We start from the raw sequence: 19798 nt of genomic DNA on the forward strand, positions 1-19798 counted from the left end.
CGTCGAGCCCTTCGTCGCAAGCGATGGGTTCGACGAGGACGTAATGTAATAAATAAAATCCGTAATGATGGGCTTTGGGTGACGTCGACTGTTTTCCATTCGGTCTACAGGATCGGGTATGTAGTTTCCAGCGGCCACGACAAGAGGACTCTCATGTCGTCGATGTTGTCGGGAACAAGACGTAGCGCTCACTTCAAAACGAGGAAAATAAAGAAGTGATTTGAAAATGAATATTTTATTGCTGAACTCACGATCCCACATTGCCGATATCAATTATAATATTGCGGTAAAGTCGCCGGGTAATTGTAAGGTATCTTATACATCCTGCCAGTTCTGTGGCATTTCTAAAAGCAAGTGACGATATTAATATTTGTTGATGTTTATGGGCTCCGGTAACCACTTAATAACAGGAGAGAGTTGAGCTCGTTCACCGGTCTAAGCAATAAAAAATTATAATAAAAACGCCAAGGCTTTCTGAAACATAGACGTTTGCCTAAACAGAAAAGGAAAATTATGTTACCATTGGCTAATGAACAAACGGTTTTGTTAAATACTAAAAACAAATGGTTCAAATAGTTTATTAATCATATTCGATAAATTTTAAACATTTTACAAGCAGTCACAATACATTTATTTCGTTTGGAATAGCATTCCGATAGAATGAAGTTGCAGAACTTATGTTGAACTTATGTCTTCTTAGCAGGCTGAAAAATAAAACATATTAAGTTTGGCGTTACATTATTCATCTCTGTCTCATAATCTCTCAGTCGTCCTCTGACATTGTGTCTTTGTGCACTCATCAAATAAAATACATATAGCATTTTCATAGTGAAACAATAGGTAGGTATTAGCGATACTTCAAACTTGGTGTCTTATTCTATACATCCCACTAGTTTAAAAAAAAACTATTAACAAAAATTGATATCCAACAACAACCCCCAGGCATCAACGTGTCAAAGCTAACACATATGTACGATTGCAGTGTATTCAAATTCTCTATTGAGCATCTTAGGATTATTTTTTTTTGCTTAGATGGGTGGACGAGCTCACAGCTCACCTGATATGAAGTGGTTACTGGAGCCCATAGACATCTACAACGTAAATGCGCCATACACCTTGAGTAATAAGTTCTAAGGTCTCAGTATAGTTACAACGGCTGCCCCACTCTTCAAACCGAAACGCATTACTGCTTTACGGCAGAAATAGGCGGGGCGGTGGTACCTACCCATGCGGACTCACAAGAGGTCCTACCACCAGTAATTACGCAAATTATAATTTTGCGGGTTTGATTTTTATTACACGATCTTATTCCTTCACCGTGGAAGTCAATCGTGAACATTTGTTAAGTACATATTTCATTAGAAAATTGGTACCCGCCTGCGGGATTCGAACATCGGTGTATCGCTAGATCCGAATGCACCGGACGTCTTATCCTTTAGGCCACGACGACGACGAAGTAAAGACATCGTGACCGAATGGATATGATACCCAGTGTAACCGTATCGAACGACGCGATCACGTCGATGCTCAAATCTAAATCAAATGCAGGCAGCTACTGATTTATCTAATGAACTGTATACTGAAGACGAGTTCATTAATGATTTCCACGATGAAGGAACTACGTCGTTTTAATAAAAATAAAAATCCTCAACAAATTCAATTTGCGTAATCATTACACAACAGTTGAGATACAAATCTAAAGTCTGAGAAAGACTGGTCGTTTTCACGCCATTATATGGGCACATGCTTAAGCCACTGCGTTTCTCGTCGGATCTTCTCAGTGAGTCGCGATACCTATCCGGTGGTAGATTCTGCGAAGTACTGCACTTGCTAGGGCTAGTGTTAGCGAATTCTCTCAGGCTTAGCCCGTGAGCCCATCTACTCGTCTGCGAACTTGAAATAGCCCCTTAAGTTACCAGCGAACAGGTAGGTAAAAAAGTTATCCGGCAACCACGATACGGTGAATGCTTTTAAATTCAGACAGGAACATATGGCGTTGGAAACTTGTAACATTAATGCGTAAATAATATATATTATTATATTTACACAACAATGCACACAGTACTGTGTAAAGTGAGCTATATGTACAAAATTTATTTCCTCAAAATTGTTGAACATTAAAACGTCGCAAGCGCCAAATTGTATAAACAACGAATTTGTTTTTGTCTGCATCAAGAAAAACAATGAACTCCAAAATGGAATTCATGTCAAATGAAACTAAAAGCAGTTAACTTAGACCTTCAACACCAGGCGATACAGACCGGTTTTAATTGAATTGTTGTTAAATGATATCACTGTCGTGTTTATCGAGGCAAGTGTATTGAAATGACGCAGCTTGTTTTGATTTCGTTAATGACATCAATATAATGCAGAACGACATAATTTGAAATAAAACTCACCAGCCTCAATCCCAACCTGCTCTGCTGTTCCTCAGGAGTATAATCAGCAAATTTGTTAATGCCAAACGTAGTATATGGATTCTTCTCGTTCAATTGGTTTATCTCTGCCAAGTTTTTCTTGAATGATTGATAATGCAGCTCTCTGTCGGCATCATCCTTGTATTCCCTGTTATGTTCTTTGACGAAACTCTCGAACAATTCTTTGGCTTGATTGAGGTCATAATGTCTCGGAGGATCTGTATCCGCCGAGGACGCCATTACTACTGTGGCTATTAACAACGCCACACTGACGAAATTCATTTTTGCGCAATGTATTAACAGTGGAACCGGTTCACTTGTGCCTAGTTCTGCTACGTTCACTCAAATGTGTCGTCTCGTTGATCGCTATGTTATTTATATAGGTCGGTCCACATCGTTACCAGTGTTTGTCAACCTTTGACTTTTACAAGGAATAAACAAACAATCAACCATACGAAATGTGCAAAGTTTTAGTTTTAATTTGATTATCTAAAATGTGTACGTGAGAGATAAATTTATATTTTACTTTGTGTCTGATTTGAATTACGTCTTTTTCGACATGGTTTGTTTGGTACAGGTAGCGATACGTTTTGTTTATTCAATTGGAAATAATGTGCCAATGCCTTTTTTTTTAATTATAACTGATTGAAACTTTTTTTAATAGCGTCAAGTATTGAAATAGGTATTCTGCAAGTCGTTTTCATTACCGGAAAAGTTTTTATAAATTTATTATTGTTTTTACATAAATTAAAACTACGTTTTATCATAATTTTAATTTTAAAAAACGAAGATGATTTCATGAGGGGCCTAGTTATTTGATAGTGAGGTTTTTTTGGTTGTTGGTTTTTACTGATGATAGGACCTCTTGTGAGTCCGCGTGGGTAGGTACCACCGCCCTGCCTATTTCTGCCGTGAAACAGTACCTAATGCGTTTCGGTTTGAAGGGTAGGGCAGCCGTTGTAACTATACTGAAATCTTAGAACTTATATCTCAAGGTGGGTGGTGTATTTACGTTGTAGTAGTTGTGTCTATGGGCTCCAGTAACCACTTAACACCAGGTGGACTGTGAGCTCGTCCACTCATCTGAGAAATAAAAAAATTGTTGTCTTACTGAAGGGCAACACTGTTTACAAATAAACAAAGTCGTCGTCGGTCTAAATGATAAGGCGCACGGTGTACTTGTATGTATGTATATACAAAACCGCGAAAAGTAAAATTTATGTCATTACCGGTAGCAGGGCGTCTTATGATCCGACACGTGTATATTTGCTTTAATGAGTTCCGGTTTGAGGGGACAGTAGTAATAATTTCCAATGAAAACTAAAACCTCTGAGAAGAAAAAATTGTAAAATAATCATTAGTCGATCGAAGGCCTGCGAGTGCGATTCACATATAAAAATGAAATTATTTGAAATTGAAATGTTTTCAAAATTTTACAATTTTATGGAGTTATTTTATCGATTAGAATGCGTTCGTTGAAGAGTAAAGTTTCTTTTAATTCACCCACCGACTGATATTTCACTGTAGTGATATTTCTCTGTAGCGATATGTACATATCAAAGCAATATAACTTATATTTGCTGATTGCCTTACTCAAAAAAAGGGAAAATATACACTGACAATAGATGTAAGCATGTCTAACATAATTTATGTAAGTTTTCCAGAATCAAATATAAATAAATATGAAAAATTATTTTATTAATAAATTATTTAAATTAATAAAAAAAAGTCGTTCATTTCCAAACGCTTTATTACTTAAAAACTAAACATCAACAAGATAACACTGTACAGACTCCATTAAATATCCATAATATATAATATACACAGTACACATCTAAATGATGAATTAAATAAAAATTATTCACTCAAAGCTAAAATTGTAATATCACAACCTTTCATTCATATAAAGACTTCATTTCGGCTTCGGCAAGTTGGTTTTCGCCGTCACGAGTAAGTTTTTATAGTTGATACTTTAACATATACATATCTACATTACTACATCTATACTAATATATATCATACACGCACTAATTACAAACTCTGAAACTAAAATACTATAATTTCTTAGTGATTTTTTGGATTCTTCAGTTTTGAATCCATATTATTAAGTGATAGAAATTGGTATTGCTATTTTTGTTGTATTCAACTAGAAATACAGGAGTTTTTTGGTTCGTCAACATAAGTTACATTATCTTATTATTTAAATGGACGTTGTCAGTTTTCTAGAGCTGTGTATCGCTTATGTTTACCTGTGAATCTTCCGACAGAGTACCTGGAACCAATTAAATAACGAATATCGGTATCATTCATGCTGGGCGGCTTGTTACAGTTGAAGTCAAAATATCGAATGTTTTGAACAGTAAAAATAAATTTGATTGTTTTTTTTTATTGCTTAGATGGGTGGACGAGCTCACAGCCCACCTGGTGTTAAGTGGTTACTGGAGCTTATAGACATCTACAACGTAAATGCGCCACCCACCTTGAGATATAAGTTCTAAGGTCTCAAGTATAGTTACAAACCGAAACTCATTACTACTTCACGGCAAAAATAGGCGGGGCGATGGTACCAACTCGTGCGGACTCACAAGTGTGCCTGCTATCAGTAAAAACCAGGTCTTGGTTTGAGTGACAGTTTACTGAACAATTTCATGTTATAAACATTACTTTTAGTGTTAATTATGTTTCATAGTGAATGTATGATTTTTTATGATTGAGGGATCATCGGTGGCCCGGAGGCCTTTCCAGTTTCACCATGACAGGTGGGCGAGCAAAAGCTCAGCCAGTAAGGGTGGGATTTGCTAACAGCTGTTCGAGCGCCTCAAAGGAGACCTAACAACTCAAAAGCTTCGCGAATGAATCTACTACAGGGTTAGAATCGCGACCCGCTGAGAAGATCCGGCGAGAAACTCAGCGGGCTGATGTCTAGGTTAGGTTGTATTCGTGTATATGATAAACCGATGATATGATGACCGACACGGAATTCATAGGACAGATTTTATTCGCTCTGACACTATTAAACACTAGTTGACCCGGCAGACTTCGTAGTGCCTCAATCGATGAATAAAAGACCTAAACTTTTGTATAAAATAAACTTAAAACAAACAAAAGGAATCCGTCCGACGGGGGACTCATCAAAGGAAAAACAAAATCGTTATTTTTATTTAATTCCGAGCATTTTCATATTTATCTACCTTTTAAACCTTCTCTGGACTTCCACAAATAATTCAAGACTAAAATTAGCCAAATCGATCCAGCCGTTCTCGAGTTTTAGCGAGACTAACGAACAGCTTTTCTTTATTATATGTATATATTTTAAAAATGACATTACGTAGAAAATATATGGATAGTCCATATTGCGAAAAGTCCCGTTTGACTGTTTGCCTACGACATCATGTATAACACTAATTCGTATGCAGCCAATCAAATTATTTTGATTGCACATTAAACGATCGGTTGGCGGTGCTCCAATAATAAATAAACTCAATTGTACCATCAATATGTCACAGTCGACTGGTACATTAACACTAGCCGCGCGCGCATCGCAACCGGAAACTGCTTTTAAACACTTGAAATATTGAGGCAAATAAAATCATTTTCGGCCGGTTTTCGAATTTCATATGATGCGTTGTTGATTGCTTATTTGTTCTGCTTTTAGTATTCGTATTTCGGTTTACGTTAAAAAAAAAATGACGGTAGTTTTAGATTACCAATAATGTTCACTGTTTTGATTGAGGCACGATTTTGGTAAAATTCTTATTCAGTACTTCCTTTTGATTAATCGAAGTTTAAATTATTGTTATATGTTACGTACATTATGCAACGTTCGAATTATGAAAACGTTGAAATAAAAATCCACGAAACGATAAGGTTTTTTTATCTTTTCGATTTAATCAAGAAAATGTAACAACAAGTATGAATTGCGCTACAGAGATAGATAACTTAGAAGAGTAACGAAGTCGACGGACAATGACTTGCTTCATTTCGCAAATATGATAGACGCAAAACACTCTTGAATATTAGATAGTGGAAAATTTCCAAAACAAAACTCTAATTGAAAAGTTGAAAAAGTGTTTTACCTGTAATCAGCATAGTTATTGAAGTTAAACTTCTTTAGGCGCGTTAAGAGTAAAATTTTACTACCAACAGATTCATTACGGCTATAAAGAAAAGATACAGTGCAGACTGAGAAAATAGACGGAGTGTCTCGCGAACCACTCGACCGTGAAAAGAGAGGGAAAGGACAAAGCGAACGAGGTCGTTTCTCTAATACACAGCATTCCCTATTAAAAGATAAATTTGATTTATGGATTAAAAAGAAGAAAACTGCAAAAGAAGTTTCACTTCTTTCACACGCACCAAGCTGCACGCGCACCAGTTATTTGTTGATAGACTCGCCGAAATAGCGCTTGTGTAAGAAATGAAAATGATATCAATATAGCGATATTAAACACAGCGAAGTGTGCTGGACTGAAATGCAATATGGCATTTTTTGGCACCATTTTTAAAATCCTTCCGCTTGCTTCTATTGATCCACTTTTGGAGCGAAGTTCCTTATGGGACGATGCGGAGGGGTACTTTTTTTTTCCGGGTAGGGGGCCGAACCTCCTACGAGGTCCCCGCGCAAAAGGGGCGCGCGGGGTATGTGAGACATAACGATCTGCATGGTGTTGTGAGCAGACCGCGGGCACCCTAACCGGGAAAAAACTTCCGTAACGTAAGATTTTTATTAGTAATGCACACAGTGTACGACTTAGCTTTGTAATAACGTACAAAAAATAATATATTTTTTATCATTCATTGACCACGATCTCAGAGCGTTCGTTTGCGCGAATAGAACTTAAAATTAATATTTTTATAATAAGGAACTTCGTTCCTATCCGGTGTCCCACGACACCACACATATTTTTTTTAATAAACTGATATGATGCTCCTTATTTCTGCACTCCATATACTTCTGTGAATCAATTCAAAGAATTCAAAGGTCGATCGTTCCGCCGGGAGATATAATTTCTTACCGGCCAACAGTATCCTGAGCTGCTCGGCGTCGCAGAAGTGAGGGTCCTGGAGAACGTTGAGCAATTGTTCTTTCACTAAGGGATTCGCGTCACACCAGAAAACGTGACCGCCACGTGACCATTCCGCCACTAACATTTTCAAACTCTGCAAGAAGAGAAATAAAACGCATAGTACATATTTTCTTCGGTTTTTGCGGGTCGAGGACATAATAAAAACTAACTTTTACGGTTCAATTTTGCATTTTTTAAGTAATTATATTATTTCCAACGTTTCGGGTACTTTACAGTTGTTCATGGTCACGGACTTAGGTATTGTTTGTCAACATTTAAACATTGCGTCAAACATTTTTTTTTATAAAAAACTAGCTGTACCCGTCCGCTTCGCTGGCCATTTAAATTGACATTATTAATTCTCACCCCCACAAAGATTCTCATCATTAACGCCCCCGCAACTGATGTAGGGAGTCCAACACCCATATAAATATTAGCCTATTCATTAAGTACATGCATTTTCTACATGGATAGTAAGTTTCAAGTCAATCGGATGGATGGTTCAGTAGTTATAACAGAACATCCGTAAAAACCACTGTAGATTTATATATTAATCATTCAGAAATCATTATATCGCAAAAGTTGCTTTAATTATTTAAAACAAAACTGTTTTCTTGATGCATTATTTAACTAACTACAAAGAATTTTTTTCGGTTTCCAAGTAGAAATATGTAGGCAGATATTTATGCCTTAAAACTAAAGTATGTTTATACTAAACGTTGACAAAGAATTTCATAGTTTTAATACTTGTCAAACAATAAACTGTACTTTATGAGACAACAAAGCAATACAATATTACAAATTCGTATTATTCACATCCCATGATATTCCTTTGTTGTGCTCTGACTCATGACCGATTTATTAATCGCTATAAATAACACCTAGTAAACAATATAATTAATTCCATTATAATGAATATTGAAATGTAATAAAATTAAATGAGATGCTATATTGAATAATCTATGCCGTAAATGAGAGAATAGGTACGATCCAAAACATGGACACGCTGTTGAAAAATGGTTGGAAGATACATTTCTACTGGTGTTAGGGCATCTTGTGAGTCTGCACAGGTAGGTACCACCACCCTACCTATTTCTGCGTGAAGCAGTAATTCCATTCAATTTGAAGGGTGAGGCAGCCGTTGTACTGTAAAAACGGAGGCCTTAGAACTCGTGTCTCTCATACATTTACGTTGTAGATATCTATAGACTCTGGTAACCATTTAACCACCAGATGGGCCATGAGTTTGTCTAGGTAGGGCGAATCCTGAGTGCAAATGGCTAGTGCTAGTCCCAATATCCTATTTTTAGCCCTAAGCATTAAGGCAGAACGGCTGCCATTATTCTACAATTAAGACATTTTTCCCTACCAAATCGCCGCTAACCTCGGGGGCTATTCTAGTTACTCGCGGCTTAGTGGACGAGCTCACAAGGTTCAACCTAAGAGAAAGTGCTAACACTAGCCCTAGCAGAGAAGTGCTTCGTTTCGTGCGAAAATTGAGATGTTCGCGTCATATCAGTATCTTTATTAAATATATTTAGTTTATCTCGTGTGTGTTTCCGGCAACCAGAGTTCTTAGTGCGAATTTTTTAACGTTTTCGATATCGTAAAGGTTAACCCAATTTGTATGCAGATGAAACAGCTAGCGTCAAACGTAGATAAACGTTCCAACTCCATACAAATTTGAGTTAACTTTTACGCTATCGAGAACGTAAAAAATTCGCACTAAGCACACAGAAGACAGAACAAAGTCCTAGCTTAAGGCCGTCGAATGACGTTAACGAATGAGCTTTTCGCAACCTGAAAAGTCATTTCAACATCCACCTTGAGGCATTAGGTAGAAATCTTCATTATATTGTTTACCGGCTCTCCTCTATCCTCTAATCCACAAATCATGACTGCTTCGCGGCTAAATAGCGGTACCAGATAACAAAAATCCGAAGGGAATTCTTACCTATCAGAGTTTGGTAATGTGGCCTGTTGTTTTACTACGATATTATACTACGTACTAGATTTGAACCGACGATAAATCATAAGAAAGGAAACTAGTACGTTGAGCGATGTGATTGAGTGCGAATCTCTCGTCTAAGCCGTACGTCATTTATGAAGCCAAATTGCATAACTGTGTAACCGTAGATCGGAACGTTTCCGAAAAAATAATACAAACTCAGTTTGTTTTGTTATTTGTGCTTAATATGTAAACGAGGAAAAAGGGAAAAACTTTAGTTACTCAAACGCAGTTGAGAATAATTCTCTGTCCGATGACGAAATGAATGTTGAATCGCGTAATTTTTTTATGTGATTTATGATTTTTGTACGCGCGGTCATGATGCTTATTGAATTTAATAATTCCAAAAATATTCAAGTGCCATATTGGCAGATGCGGATATATACTCTAGTAGATAGTGTGTTTTATTTTAGTGAATATCCTAGTGAACTTTGTAACAAAACTATATTATATTATACAGAGACCATCAGGTAAATCTAATAGAGTTACTAACTGCATGTGCTAATATGGCACTTAAATATTATAAATGTATCTATTACTAGGTATATAAAATCTATTGTTTTGCAAAGCAGAAGGATTTTAATATTGTTGTTAAGTTACACGCGGTCTTTTGGCCTCAAACTAGGGCTTCGTGTTACTCTATAGTACTCTATACAAACAATATATATTACATACAACAAGTTCCCATATACAAACTTATATATATTTTAGTTTACAGTATAGTATCTATCAAGTGTCAAAGCAGAACTATTCCTGCCTTTATATTACAATGGAAACTTCGATCACATATCTCAAATGGGCAATACTCACGTACATCTGGTTCCAACTTAACACCAAACGAGTCATAAAATTACTACAACTATCACTAAATTATTAATAAAATAGAAATTATTTTTCATTTAACCAAGAAACTTACCTGCAAAAAAGTATAGTCCATTCTAGACACTGCGTCACAATACACGACTAGAAGTTCTGTGGACCTTATAAAGTTACCGTTAACATTCCCATTGGTAACATTATTCCCGTGGCTAGCATTATTCCCATTGGATAAATTCCCGTTGGCAATATGATTTCCATTAGCGATATTGTTCACATCACTAGTTCCATTATTATCCGAATCAGGTATTATTGTTAATGTTTCTAGTGCTGTAGCCGGGATGCTGTTGTTTTTAGGTTTTCTCAGAGATATCAGTTTTGATCTGACTTGTTCTGCTCCAGCGAAATACAAACCGCCGCACGGATGGATCGCAAAATGCGCTGGCAAAACTCCGTCCTGTATAAAAAAAAAATTATAAGACCATTATTTCTTAATTTACTCGATTTTTTATGAGAGCTTTTAAACGCCCCTAAGATAATTGATCTTCAGATTCTGTAGCTGGGTATTATTTTTATAATTTCTAAATAGTACCGGCTCACAATTTACTCACGCAGTGTATACATAATTGCGCATATCCCGCAATGAACCAAAGGGAAAGGGGGGTGACTGAAAATCAGCGCTGTTCGACTTATCGACTCAGAACAGCATTAGCTTAGCCATTTGCCTTTTTCGTTTTATTTTTCTTTTCTTTTCTTTTATTTATATTTTATTTTATTTATTGTGAAAGGCAATAAATGATTTTATTATTATTTATTTATATTTATTTAAAATCTTATTAATTACATATTATTTTTATTATTATTATTATTATATATACACAATAAATATAACTGAGTCAAAGTCGCAAAAATATATCTGTGTCATGATTTTCGGAGCCACCCAGTGGTTACCATTTTTATGTAACATTTCACAAATAAATGCACAATTAATTAACTACAGTGGCCGTGACGTTCCAAAAGAAGCCGTAGTCGGTAAAATATTTAAAAAAATCAGCGTTCTGAATCGAAAAATCAAACAACAACAGAAATGAAATTGTATTCGACTCACATTAACATAAACTATATCGAGTGGGGGTCTGGAATGGTAGTAGAGCAGCAGTAGCATGTCTACTACAACTCCACATATCAATCCCACTTCGATACCCAATGCTAGACAGCATACGAAGGAACCCAACAGCGGTATCAGGTCTAATCCTGTGGATAGAAAGTTTGTGTGAACTTCATCAGCATTATTCAATAGATACGCGGAGACGGCGGCTACCAACAGCATTGAGGAGACGGACGCGAGATGAAGGAATTATTTATGATAAAAATAAACGCTGTGTAGTTACTACTAGCACCATGACCACTGCCGTGGCACTAGTAGAAATAGCAGACACTACAAATCGTGGTAAGACACAACAGTAAATGTAAATTACTGAGAAAAAAAACGTAAAATAATTAAATAAATAAATAAATATTTACTAACAATCACGCCACGTTAACTGGTCCCGTGGTAAGTTCGTAAAGAACTTGTGTTACAGGTACCAGACAACGGAAATAAATGTTCTATTTTTATTATACACATACATATATTAAATATACATCCACAACCCTGGAAAAGACATTTTTATATTTATCATACAAATATCCTCCCTTGGCGGGATTCGAACCCGCGACCCCCTTGTGTAGTGACCATGTCACTTACCACTACACCAGACGGCCGTTGAATTGAGTCACTCATTAGATTTTCTGCCTTACGGTGATCTTTAAAAGGGTATTTTTTGTTCTAGACAAGCAAACAAGCGACTCATTGCTAAGTGGATACCAAATTCAAAAATAAGGTCGAAATCTCAATTGTATTCTAAGACCGAAATACGTGACATCCTATCACAGTCTTGGTTCTTTACAGTCGCAGGCGATATTAGCAATGTCACACCTAAGCTATCCTTGTACATTGCACAACTACAATACATTACCTACGTAAATAAATAGGAATATATGATATATTAGCAGCTCTTGTGTAATCCTTCAGGAATAATTTAGTGATACGCTTCCTCTTCGGTCAGCGGTCATCCTTAATTAAATAACTGAATTACTCATTATAATCTTTAGTGAGATTATACGGGTGCGGTTCGGTGCCATACCGAATACGAAATTTAATATAATCAAATAAATCAACTGATACTAAAATTATTATTAGACCAGAAAATCGATCGAGCCTGCGAAAAATACGTTACGGGTTACTTAAAGCTGATAATGATACTTAAAATAATTGATTATGCTGCATTCATAGTGATGAGGTTTAAAAATGGAACATCTAAAAATGTTTCGATTTAATGGGTTTTTTTTTTCAATTACCACTCTCTCGGGGACATCCACAACATCGCAAGCAACTGTACCGGAAACACCTTTCATTAAAATACATTACATTACGTGCCAATTCATTTTCACCACACCAAAATCAAACTACGAATCCATCATTGTATTACAAACAAAATAAATTTCCTGCGAATCTGTACAACGGAACGCGAGTTCATAAATTTACGATCAAGAATCTGACGCAGTGCGGTGACCCACGTTAATATTGTACACAGTTTGCGTCGTAAATCATTACGGTACTCACGGCTGGTGTTCCAGAGTTTCTTCAGTATGTCCGTGTCGACCATGTGCAGGACGGCGCAAACTATCACGGCGGAGAGCGCGGCGCGCGGAATGAAGAAGAAGTACGGAGTCAGGAGGGCCAACGTCAGTAATACGATTACACCTGTTAATGTTAATATTACTTGCAAACCCACATCAGTGTGCTTAGTGCTAATTTTTTAACGTTCTCGATAGCGTAAAAGTTAGCTCATATTTGTATGGAATGGGATCGTTTGCGTACGTTTGCCGCTAGAGGCGCTGTTCCAAGTGCATACAAAACTGGGTTAACTTTTACGCTATCGAGAACGTTAAGAAACTCGCACTAAGCACACAGTTGTGTTACAGTTTATTTTCCCTACCTCATCGCTGATAGCCTAAGGGGCTATTCCAGCTACTCATAGTCCGGTAGGTGAGTTTGCTAATACTGGCCCTAGCAAGAGCAACGCTTCGCAGAATCTATTATCGAAAGCTTCACTAGTATTTAGGTGTGACGATCTATTTGTCGAATTTCTCTGGTAAGCTTTATTCTGTCTCGTTTTTAAGAATCAACGCTTACAATTCGATACCATCCTTAACTTATTAAATACGCTTTGTTTATAAATGTATGACGTAGTAGCATAATTACTCATCCCTATCGCTCTAACGTGACCCCCGTTATCATTGTTATGTCCTGCTAGAGACTGGGCTATCTATCGGCATGTACGAAACAGGCTAGTGACATCATCCCACCCACACGCGTATGATTAAGTTCCTGTCCGACCAGGTGAGGTGATCATTGCCACTGAGTCAAATATGTACCAAAAAAGATTTACTTAAATACCCTAAAAATGAACCCCTAGCCTTCATTAACATAATATAGTATTGAATTAGTGTGAAATTATCTAACATATTGATTTCGTTATTCATATGAACAAAACAAATTAGTCACTTATTTTATGTCAAAACGCCTGATGGTTAAGTGAGAGACAATTTGATTTAATAAAATTTCAATACACCATCACTGCTATCATTACATAGCATTGCATTTGATGAAGATAACGTTAATGGCAAAGAAGTATGCCCAAAACTTCCTCAGAAGTATAACAATTAGTTGTTTAAAATTCTAATCGATTTTGAATTCGACACACCAGCAGTCTTTTGAAAAATTAGATGATGATATTTTAAAAGCCATAATTGCCTACAGTATTTTAGGCTTTTTTTTGAGCAGGCGAGCTCTCAACTGATCTAATTTGATATAGTCTCACAAGAGCTTATAAATATCACAACGTGAATACCCATCTTAAAACCTGAATTTAAAGTCGAAATGGTACGGTTCTTCACTATAACGCCTTTATAAAAAAATCTACATTTATAAAAACAATACATTTTATCCATTAAAGGAAAAACATGAAATCCCCTGTCTTAAACTTAGACTAAAATTTGCACTGGGCATCATGTGATCTCTAAATCACTTGTACAATTTCAAAACTCCGCGGAAACTGAATAGTGACAGTCAACTATAATACAATGAAAACTTTTTGAATTATTTCAGTCTCCAAGACAACGTCATATACTGCACAATATGAGAAATGAAACATAGAATATTCATTACGTTTGCCTTAGCAAATCTTGCGTGATGTCATCTGACCGCGTCGAGTCAAACAGATTAAATCTGATCAATTTCGTATACCATCGAAGATATTCCATAAATCAAAGGTGCCATTTGTCTAGATTTAATTCAGATGAGATTAAAACGTTCTCGGTGCTGTCCGAGATATCTCACTCGAATGAAACTTTGACGCTATCTAAAATTTATATTGAAAAATCTCAGACAAAAGTGGCCTCGAATCGTTTCGTAGATATGCTCAATTTTAATGCAAAACCCGAAAAATCTATTGAAATTCAATTGAGCCGAGTAAATATTCATCGGAGGGATCTTTGAATAATGCAAATTCTAAATAACCGAAGTTTGCAAGCTGACGAAACGCGACATGCGATCGTTACGGCGCCCTCAGCGTCAGGGGTGCAGGGCATTTGATTAAACAAGATGTCAGAGTTTGCTTAGGGCGTCCATCATAAACGTGAAACTTTTTCACCGAATGCCTTAAGTCCAAGAAAACTTACTCGTTTTTCTTTGTTACTTTGAAATGTTCAATATCTTTCTTATTAGATGTTGCTACTGAATATTTGGTAGCAGTTAACAAAAATTATCATTTGATTTCTATTTTAAATACCGTTAACATTACACCCAGTTTGGAATCCGTATTCCGTAGCCCCGTGACTGTTTTGCCTCTGACATAGCTATCACCATGATCGACGATTACCACTCAGAATCAGGTAGATACCTTGAATACCTTCACAAGCCATCTGATTTTAAATGATTACTAATATGTAATATTGTATAATACTGATTGATTTGAAAATTTTAAAGCAGATATTTTGCGAAATTTGAGAATGGTTGGAAACCGCCCCATCTTCCCTCAACACCGTATATTATGTTCCCTTGTACATTTTTAATAATTGTGAAATGTAACTATCGTCGCTGGACTAACGATACAGCTCAGATCTTTGCTTTACTGATGGTAGGACGTCTTGTGTGTCTGCACGGGTAGGTACCACCACCCTGCCTATTTCTGCCGTGAAGCACTAATGCGTTTCGGTTTGAACACCCTTCAAGCCGTTGTAACTATACCGAGACCTTAAAAATCGCATCTCAAGGTGGGTGGCGGCATTTACGTTGTAGATATCTATGGGCTCCAGTAACCACTTAACACCAGATGGGCCGTGAGCTCGTCCACACGTCAAAACAATAAAAAATTAAAAAACTGAATATATTTTTTTCCAACACATGCGATGCCTCCATGAATACGATACGGTCTACAATAAGGAAAACTTGACTTGTATAGTATGGTTTGCTAAGCGACTATATACATATGTATCATAATATATAGTATTTTCGAATGAGATTTTTTACGGCTATCGTGTCAGGAATCTCAACACTGGCTGTTTTCATTTCAAGGACCATTTTGCGGTACAATTTTCTGTACAATCTTCAGTAATTTGATAAGTTCATAGTTTATAAATTCCTCCAATTAATCGTTAACAGTCTGAGGAATATAATAATTGGAAAGATTTTCAACTTTCAACAAAATTTAATTCGAATCTAGTCAATAATCCAATATCTTAGACTGATTTGTATTTATTTGAATAGTTTCTGAAATTCGAATCATTTATCTTGAAGTTTCTAAGTTATTCGTCTATGGTCGTGATTCACTAAGCGTATAAGGGATTGTTATCGAACTTGAAGAGGTTTGATTAAAATAACCTTCTTCAGAATTTTAATCATATGATTCTTATTTGACAGATTCTTATTACAACTTTAAATTGGATTGAGCTCCCTGTGCTAGTTGACTCGTCTATGATATAAATTCACGATATTGAAAGCCTTTTCAAAGAACTAATAAGCCCATTATTGTTGATCTCCAATGGTAACAACTAAAAATGAACCAAAAAAAGAGGATCATCTATCACCAATTTCGTCATCTAAATTTTCTTTCCAAAGTCGTCTACTTCAAACGGAAAAGAGCGATGTGATAAAAAAAATTCTACCTAATCGTTGGTAGCCTAAGGGGCTATTCCAACTTCACGTGGACCGGTAGGTGAGCACGCGGGCTCAACTTGAGAGAATTTTGAAGTCGTCATGGCCTAACGGACGTGGCCTAAGACGTCCGGTGCATTCGTATTGAGCGATACACCGGTGTTCGAATCTCAGACGGGCACCAATTTTTCTAATGAAATACGTACTCAGCAAATGTTCACGATTGACTTCCACGGTGAAGGAATAACATCGTGTAATAAAAATGAAAACCACAAAATTATAATTTGTGTAATTACTGATGGTAGGCTCCAGTAACTACTTAACACCAGGTGGGCTGTGAGCTCGTCGACCCATCTAAGCAATAAAAAAAAAGATTTGCTAACACTAGCAAGAGTAGTGCTTCGCTAAATCTATGTACTACCGGATCTGAATCGCGACTCATTGAGAAGATCCGGCGAGAAACTTAGTGGGTAGCGATGTGACAGAAAAGAGAACGAAAAAAGTTTAAACCTTAATCGCGCTTACATCAAGATAATCTTAAAGCTTAAGTACTTCGAAGTTCCGAACAACAATATTAGGCTTGTTTTTGATAAGATGAGCTGATGAGCTCACGGCTCATTTAGTGTTAAGTGGTCACCAGAGCCCATAGACATCAGCAACGTGAATGCCGTCGCCCATCTTGAAACATGAAATTACAGTACAAGGGCTGCCCCTTCAAACCGAAACGTATTACTGCTCCATGGTAGAAATAAGCAAGGCGGTAGTTGGTGTCCATCGATGCGGGCTTACAAGATTGGCCGTGATGACTTTTTTCGTCGGTTTACCGAGCAATGAAGCCCGATTCATGAATGACCTTTCCTTCCCGTAATTACTTACAATAGTCCTAATTAGAAATTTTTAATGTGAGGAAAATGAAAAGAGAGAGAAAGGGATACTGGACCCCGTCGAACAAAATTATTTTTAAACATTTAAAACATTTAAAACTTTACAATCTGCAATTTATTTTGAAGTCGGAAATACGACGACATTATTTAACTTATTTTCGCTTAATACTTTTAACCAAATATCGTTATCTTCATCATTAAATTTATTTTATTCACTATTGAAACTCTAAAACAAACTCTCAGCCATTATATTACAAACGACGTATAACGGTATTTGACTATAGACGACCACCGATATTTTTTTTATGATTGAAAGATTACTGGTGGCCCGGAGGCCTTTCCAGCTTCACCAGGACAGGTGGGCGAGCAAAGGCTCAGCCAGGAGGGGACCACCGATTGTGCTCTGTCATTCGACTATAACTAATTGAAATTATAAGTTTGTACAGTATTACGATCCTATTGTCAAATTCCATAACCACATATTTCGGCAAGACTACACTTTAGGCAAATATTAATTAAAGACAAACATTATTTAATCTATTCTTTTTTTAAGGGATTTTATGACCTGGTAACTAAGGTCTTTAGGTCATTTTAATCTTTTTTTTTTTAAAGGATTTTATGACCTGGTTACTAAGACCTTTAAGTCATGTCTTATTTTAATTTATATTCATATTTTTATGAAAAATGATATTATGGATTGAAATGAAATGAAGATGATTAATTTGAGACATTAATCAACTGGGATGAAATTAAATGAAATTAATTGAGATGATATAGGATGAAATATAATCTCAGTAAAATGGTGGTCATTTACTAACATTTTTTCAGTGGACTTTTTGTAGGATCCCGAGAAGTTACGTCCAGCGGCTTTGTTTCATTTTCCCACATTTGTGCACTTTCACAGATATTAAACAGTTAATAAACCACCATTATTACACATTTAAACCTGAAAAAACACTAAATAGACAAAATAAAACAAATCACACAACTTCACTCCTCGCGTTCCCGCCAAAAAGTCCTCATTTTAATCTATTCTCAATTTACCCACAGATTATAAGCAATAAGAAAAGTTTGACAATAAACAAAAAGTATGCATGCGTGTGTGTGTCAAGTACATGGTAATGTGTGTAATGTTTTTATTTATTGATTTAAGGTATTTTTTATGCATTATTAAAAAAAAAAATTAACATTCTGCACTCCTTCTTTATATTCTCTATAGGTGTGGAAAATTTCATAATGCTCCGTCCGCGTAATTTTCGTAAAAAGGGGTACAAAGTTTTTACTTCATGTATTAATATATAGATTTTCTGTCTGTGCCAACAGCCTACATCAGCAACAGTCACCCATAGACACAGCCCACTGAGTTTCTCGCCGGATCTTTTCAGTGGGTCGCGTTTCCGATCCGGTAGTAGATTCTGCGAAGCACTGCTCTTGCTAGGTCCAGTGTTAGCATCACTTCGGTTTGAGCCCCGTGAGCTCATACACACGTTAGGGTGAAACTGAAATAGCCTCGCAAGGCTATCAGCATAGGTAGGAAAAAAAAAAAAAAAAGCAACAAGAAAAAATTTGACGAAAACAAATTTTGATGCACTGTCACGTATCCAGTGCAAACTTAGACAATATATATATTTATTTAATTTAAGATACTTACCAGTATAGAAGCCAGCGGCCGGCGTCTTGACCCCGGAAGCTTCGCTGACAGCGCTCCGTGTGAACGAACCGTTCACGGGAAACGAACGAAAGAATGCCCCGAACAAGTTGCAAGCGCCCAGAGCCACTATCTCCTGAGTCGCGTCCAACGTTCTGCCGTTCGCTGAGTACCGTCAACTTTGTTTAAACATCGCTTTAACGTTCCCGATCGTCAGTGCTGGATTTAAACTAGGCGCAGTCGGGGCAAGTACCCAGGGCGGCAAATTTTTGAAAGTAATTTTTTTTTTTATTCCTATCAACATTGCTCAATATAATTAATTAATAATTTTCTTTTTAATTGATAATTCAACAAATTCAATTCATCAAAATGATTTAATCAATTTATTTCCTTGGACATTTAAAATAATAATGGATTTTTCTATTTTCTGGAACTAAAGAAATTTAATTAGTTTTTTTTATGATGTAATATAATTATGAGTCACCCTTAGTGAAAAATTTATAATTGTTAGAAAAAAAAACAAATATTTATTTATGTTTTTGGAGTGTAATACATATTATTATGATAACGTTTCTGCAATAAATTAGTTACTTTAATTTTAAAACATAAAATTTATAAACTATAAGTTTAAGTTTAAGTATAAATTCCAGTATTGAGGCGAATTTTTTTCCAGTGCCCATGAGCGGCATTAAGTTTAAAT

General features: G+C 36.2%; 2 protein-coding genes across 3 annotated transcripts in view; both read right to left on the reverse strand.

Moving 5' to 3' along the window:
- Positions 1-562: 562 nt before the first annotated feature.
- On the reverse strand, positions 563-2778 carry LOC114240710 (uncharacterized). Its single transcript, XM_028171363.2, has 2 exons — positions 2400-2778; positions 563-704 (listed from the first exon to the last, which is right to left on the reverse strand). Exons 1-2 carry the CDS (start codon positions 2697-2699, stop codon positions 687-689), a joined length of 318 nt encoding a protein of 105 aa, XP_028027164.2. The 5' UTR covers positions 2700-2778; the 3' UTR covers positions 563-686.
- A 1371-nt stretch (positions 2779-4149) lies between these two features.
- Positions 4150-19798, reverse strand: part of LOC114240617 (sodium-independent sulfate anion transporter) — a 58871-nt gene continuing 43222 nt past the window's right edge. For both annotated transcript variants that reach the window (XM_028171233.2, XM_028171234.2), the window contains exons 7-12: positions 19102-19263; positions 12973-13113; positions 11416-11561; positions 10408-10764; positions 7433-7577; positions 4150-4689 (exon numbers count right to left, since the gene is read on the reverse strand). In XM_028171233.2, coding sequence (XP_028027034.2) covers positions 4640-4689; positions 7433-7577; positions 10408-10764; positions 11416-11561; positions 12973-13113; positions 19102-19263 — 1001 coding nt within the window. In that variant the 3' untranslated portion in view covers positions 4150-4639. The remainder of the gene's footprint in view (positions 4690-7432; positions 7578-10407; positions 10765-11415; positions 11562-12972; positions 13114-19101; positions 19264-19798) is intronic.

This window comes from Bombyx mandarina, chromosome 17 (genome assembly GCF_030267445.1).
Source record: "Bombyx mandarina strain Sakado chromosome 17, ASM3026744v2".
NCBI classification, from domain to species: Eukaryota; Metazoa; Arthropoda; class Insecta; order Lepidoptera; family Bombycidae; genus Bombyx; species Bombyx mandarina.

What these genes read in the sequence shown, in the direction of transcription:
- LOC114240710 (XM_028171363.2), bottom strand. Translation starts at nt 2,699, where the DNA reads ATGAATTTCGTCAGTGTGGCGTTGTTAATAGCCACAGTAGTAATGGCG.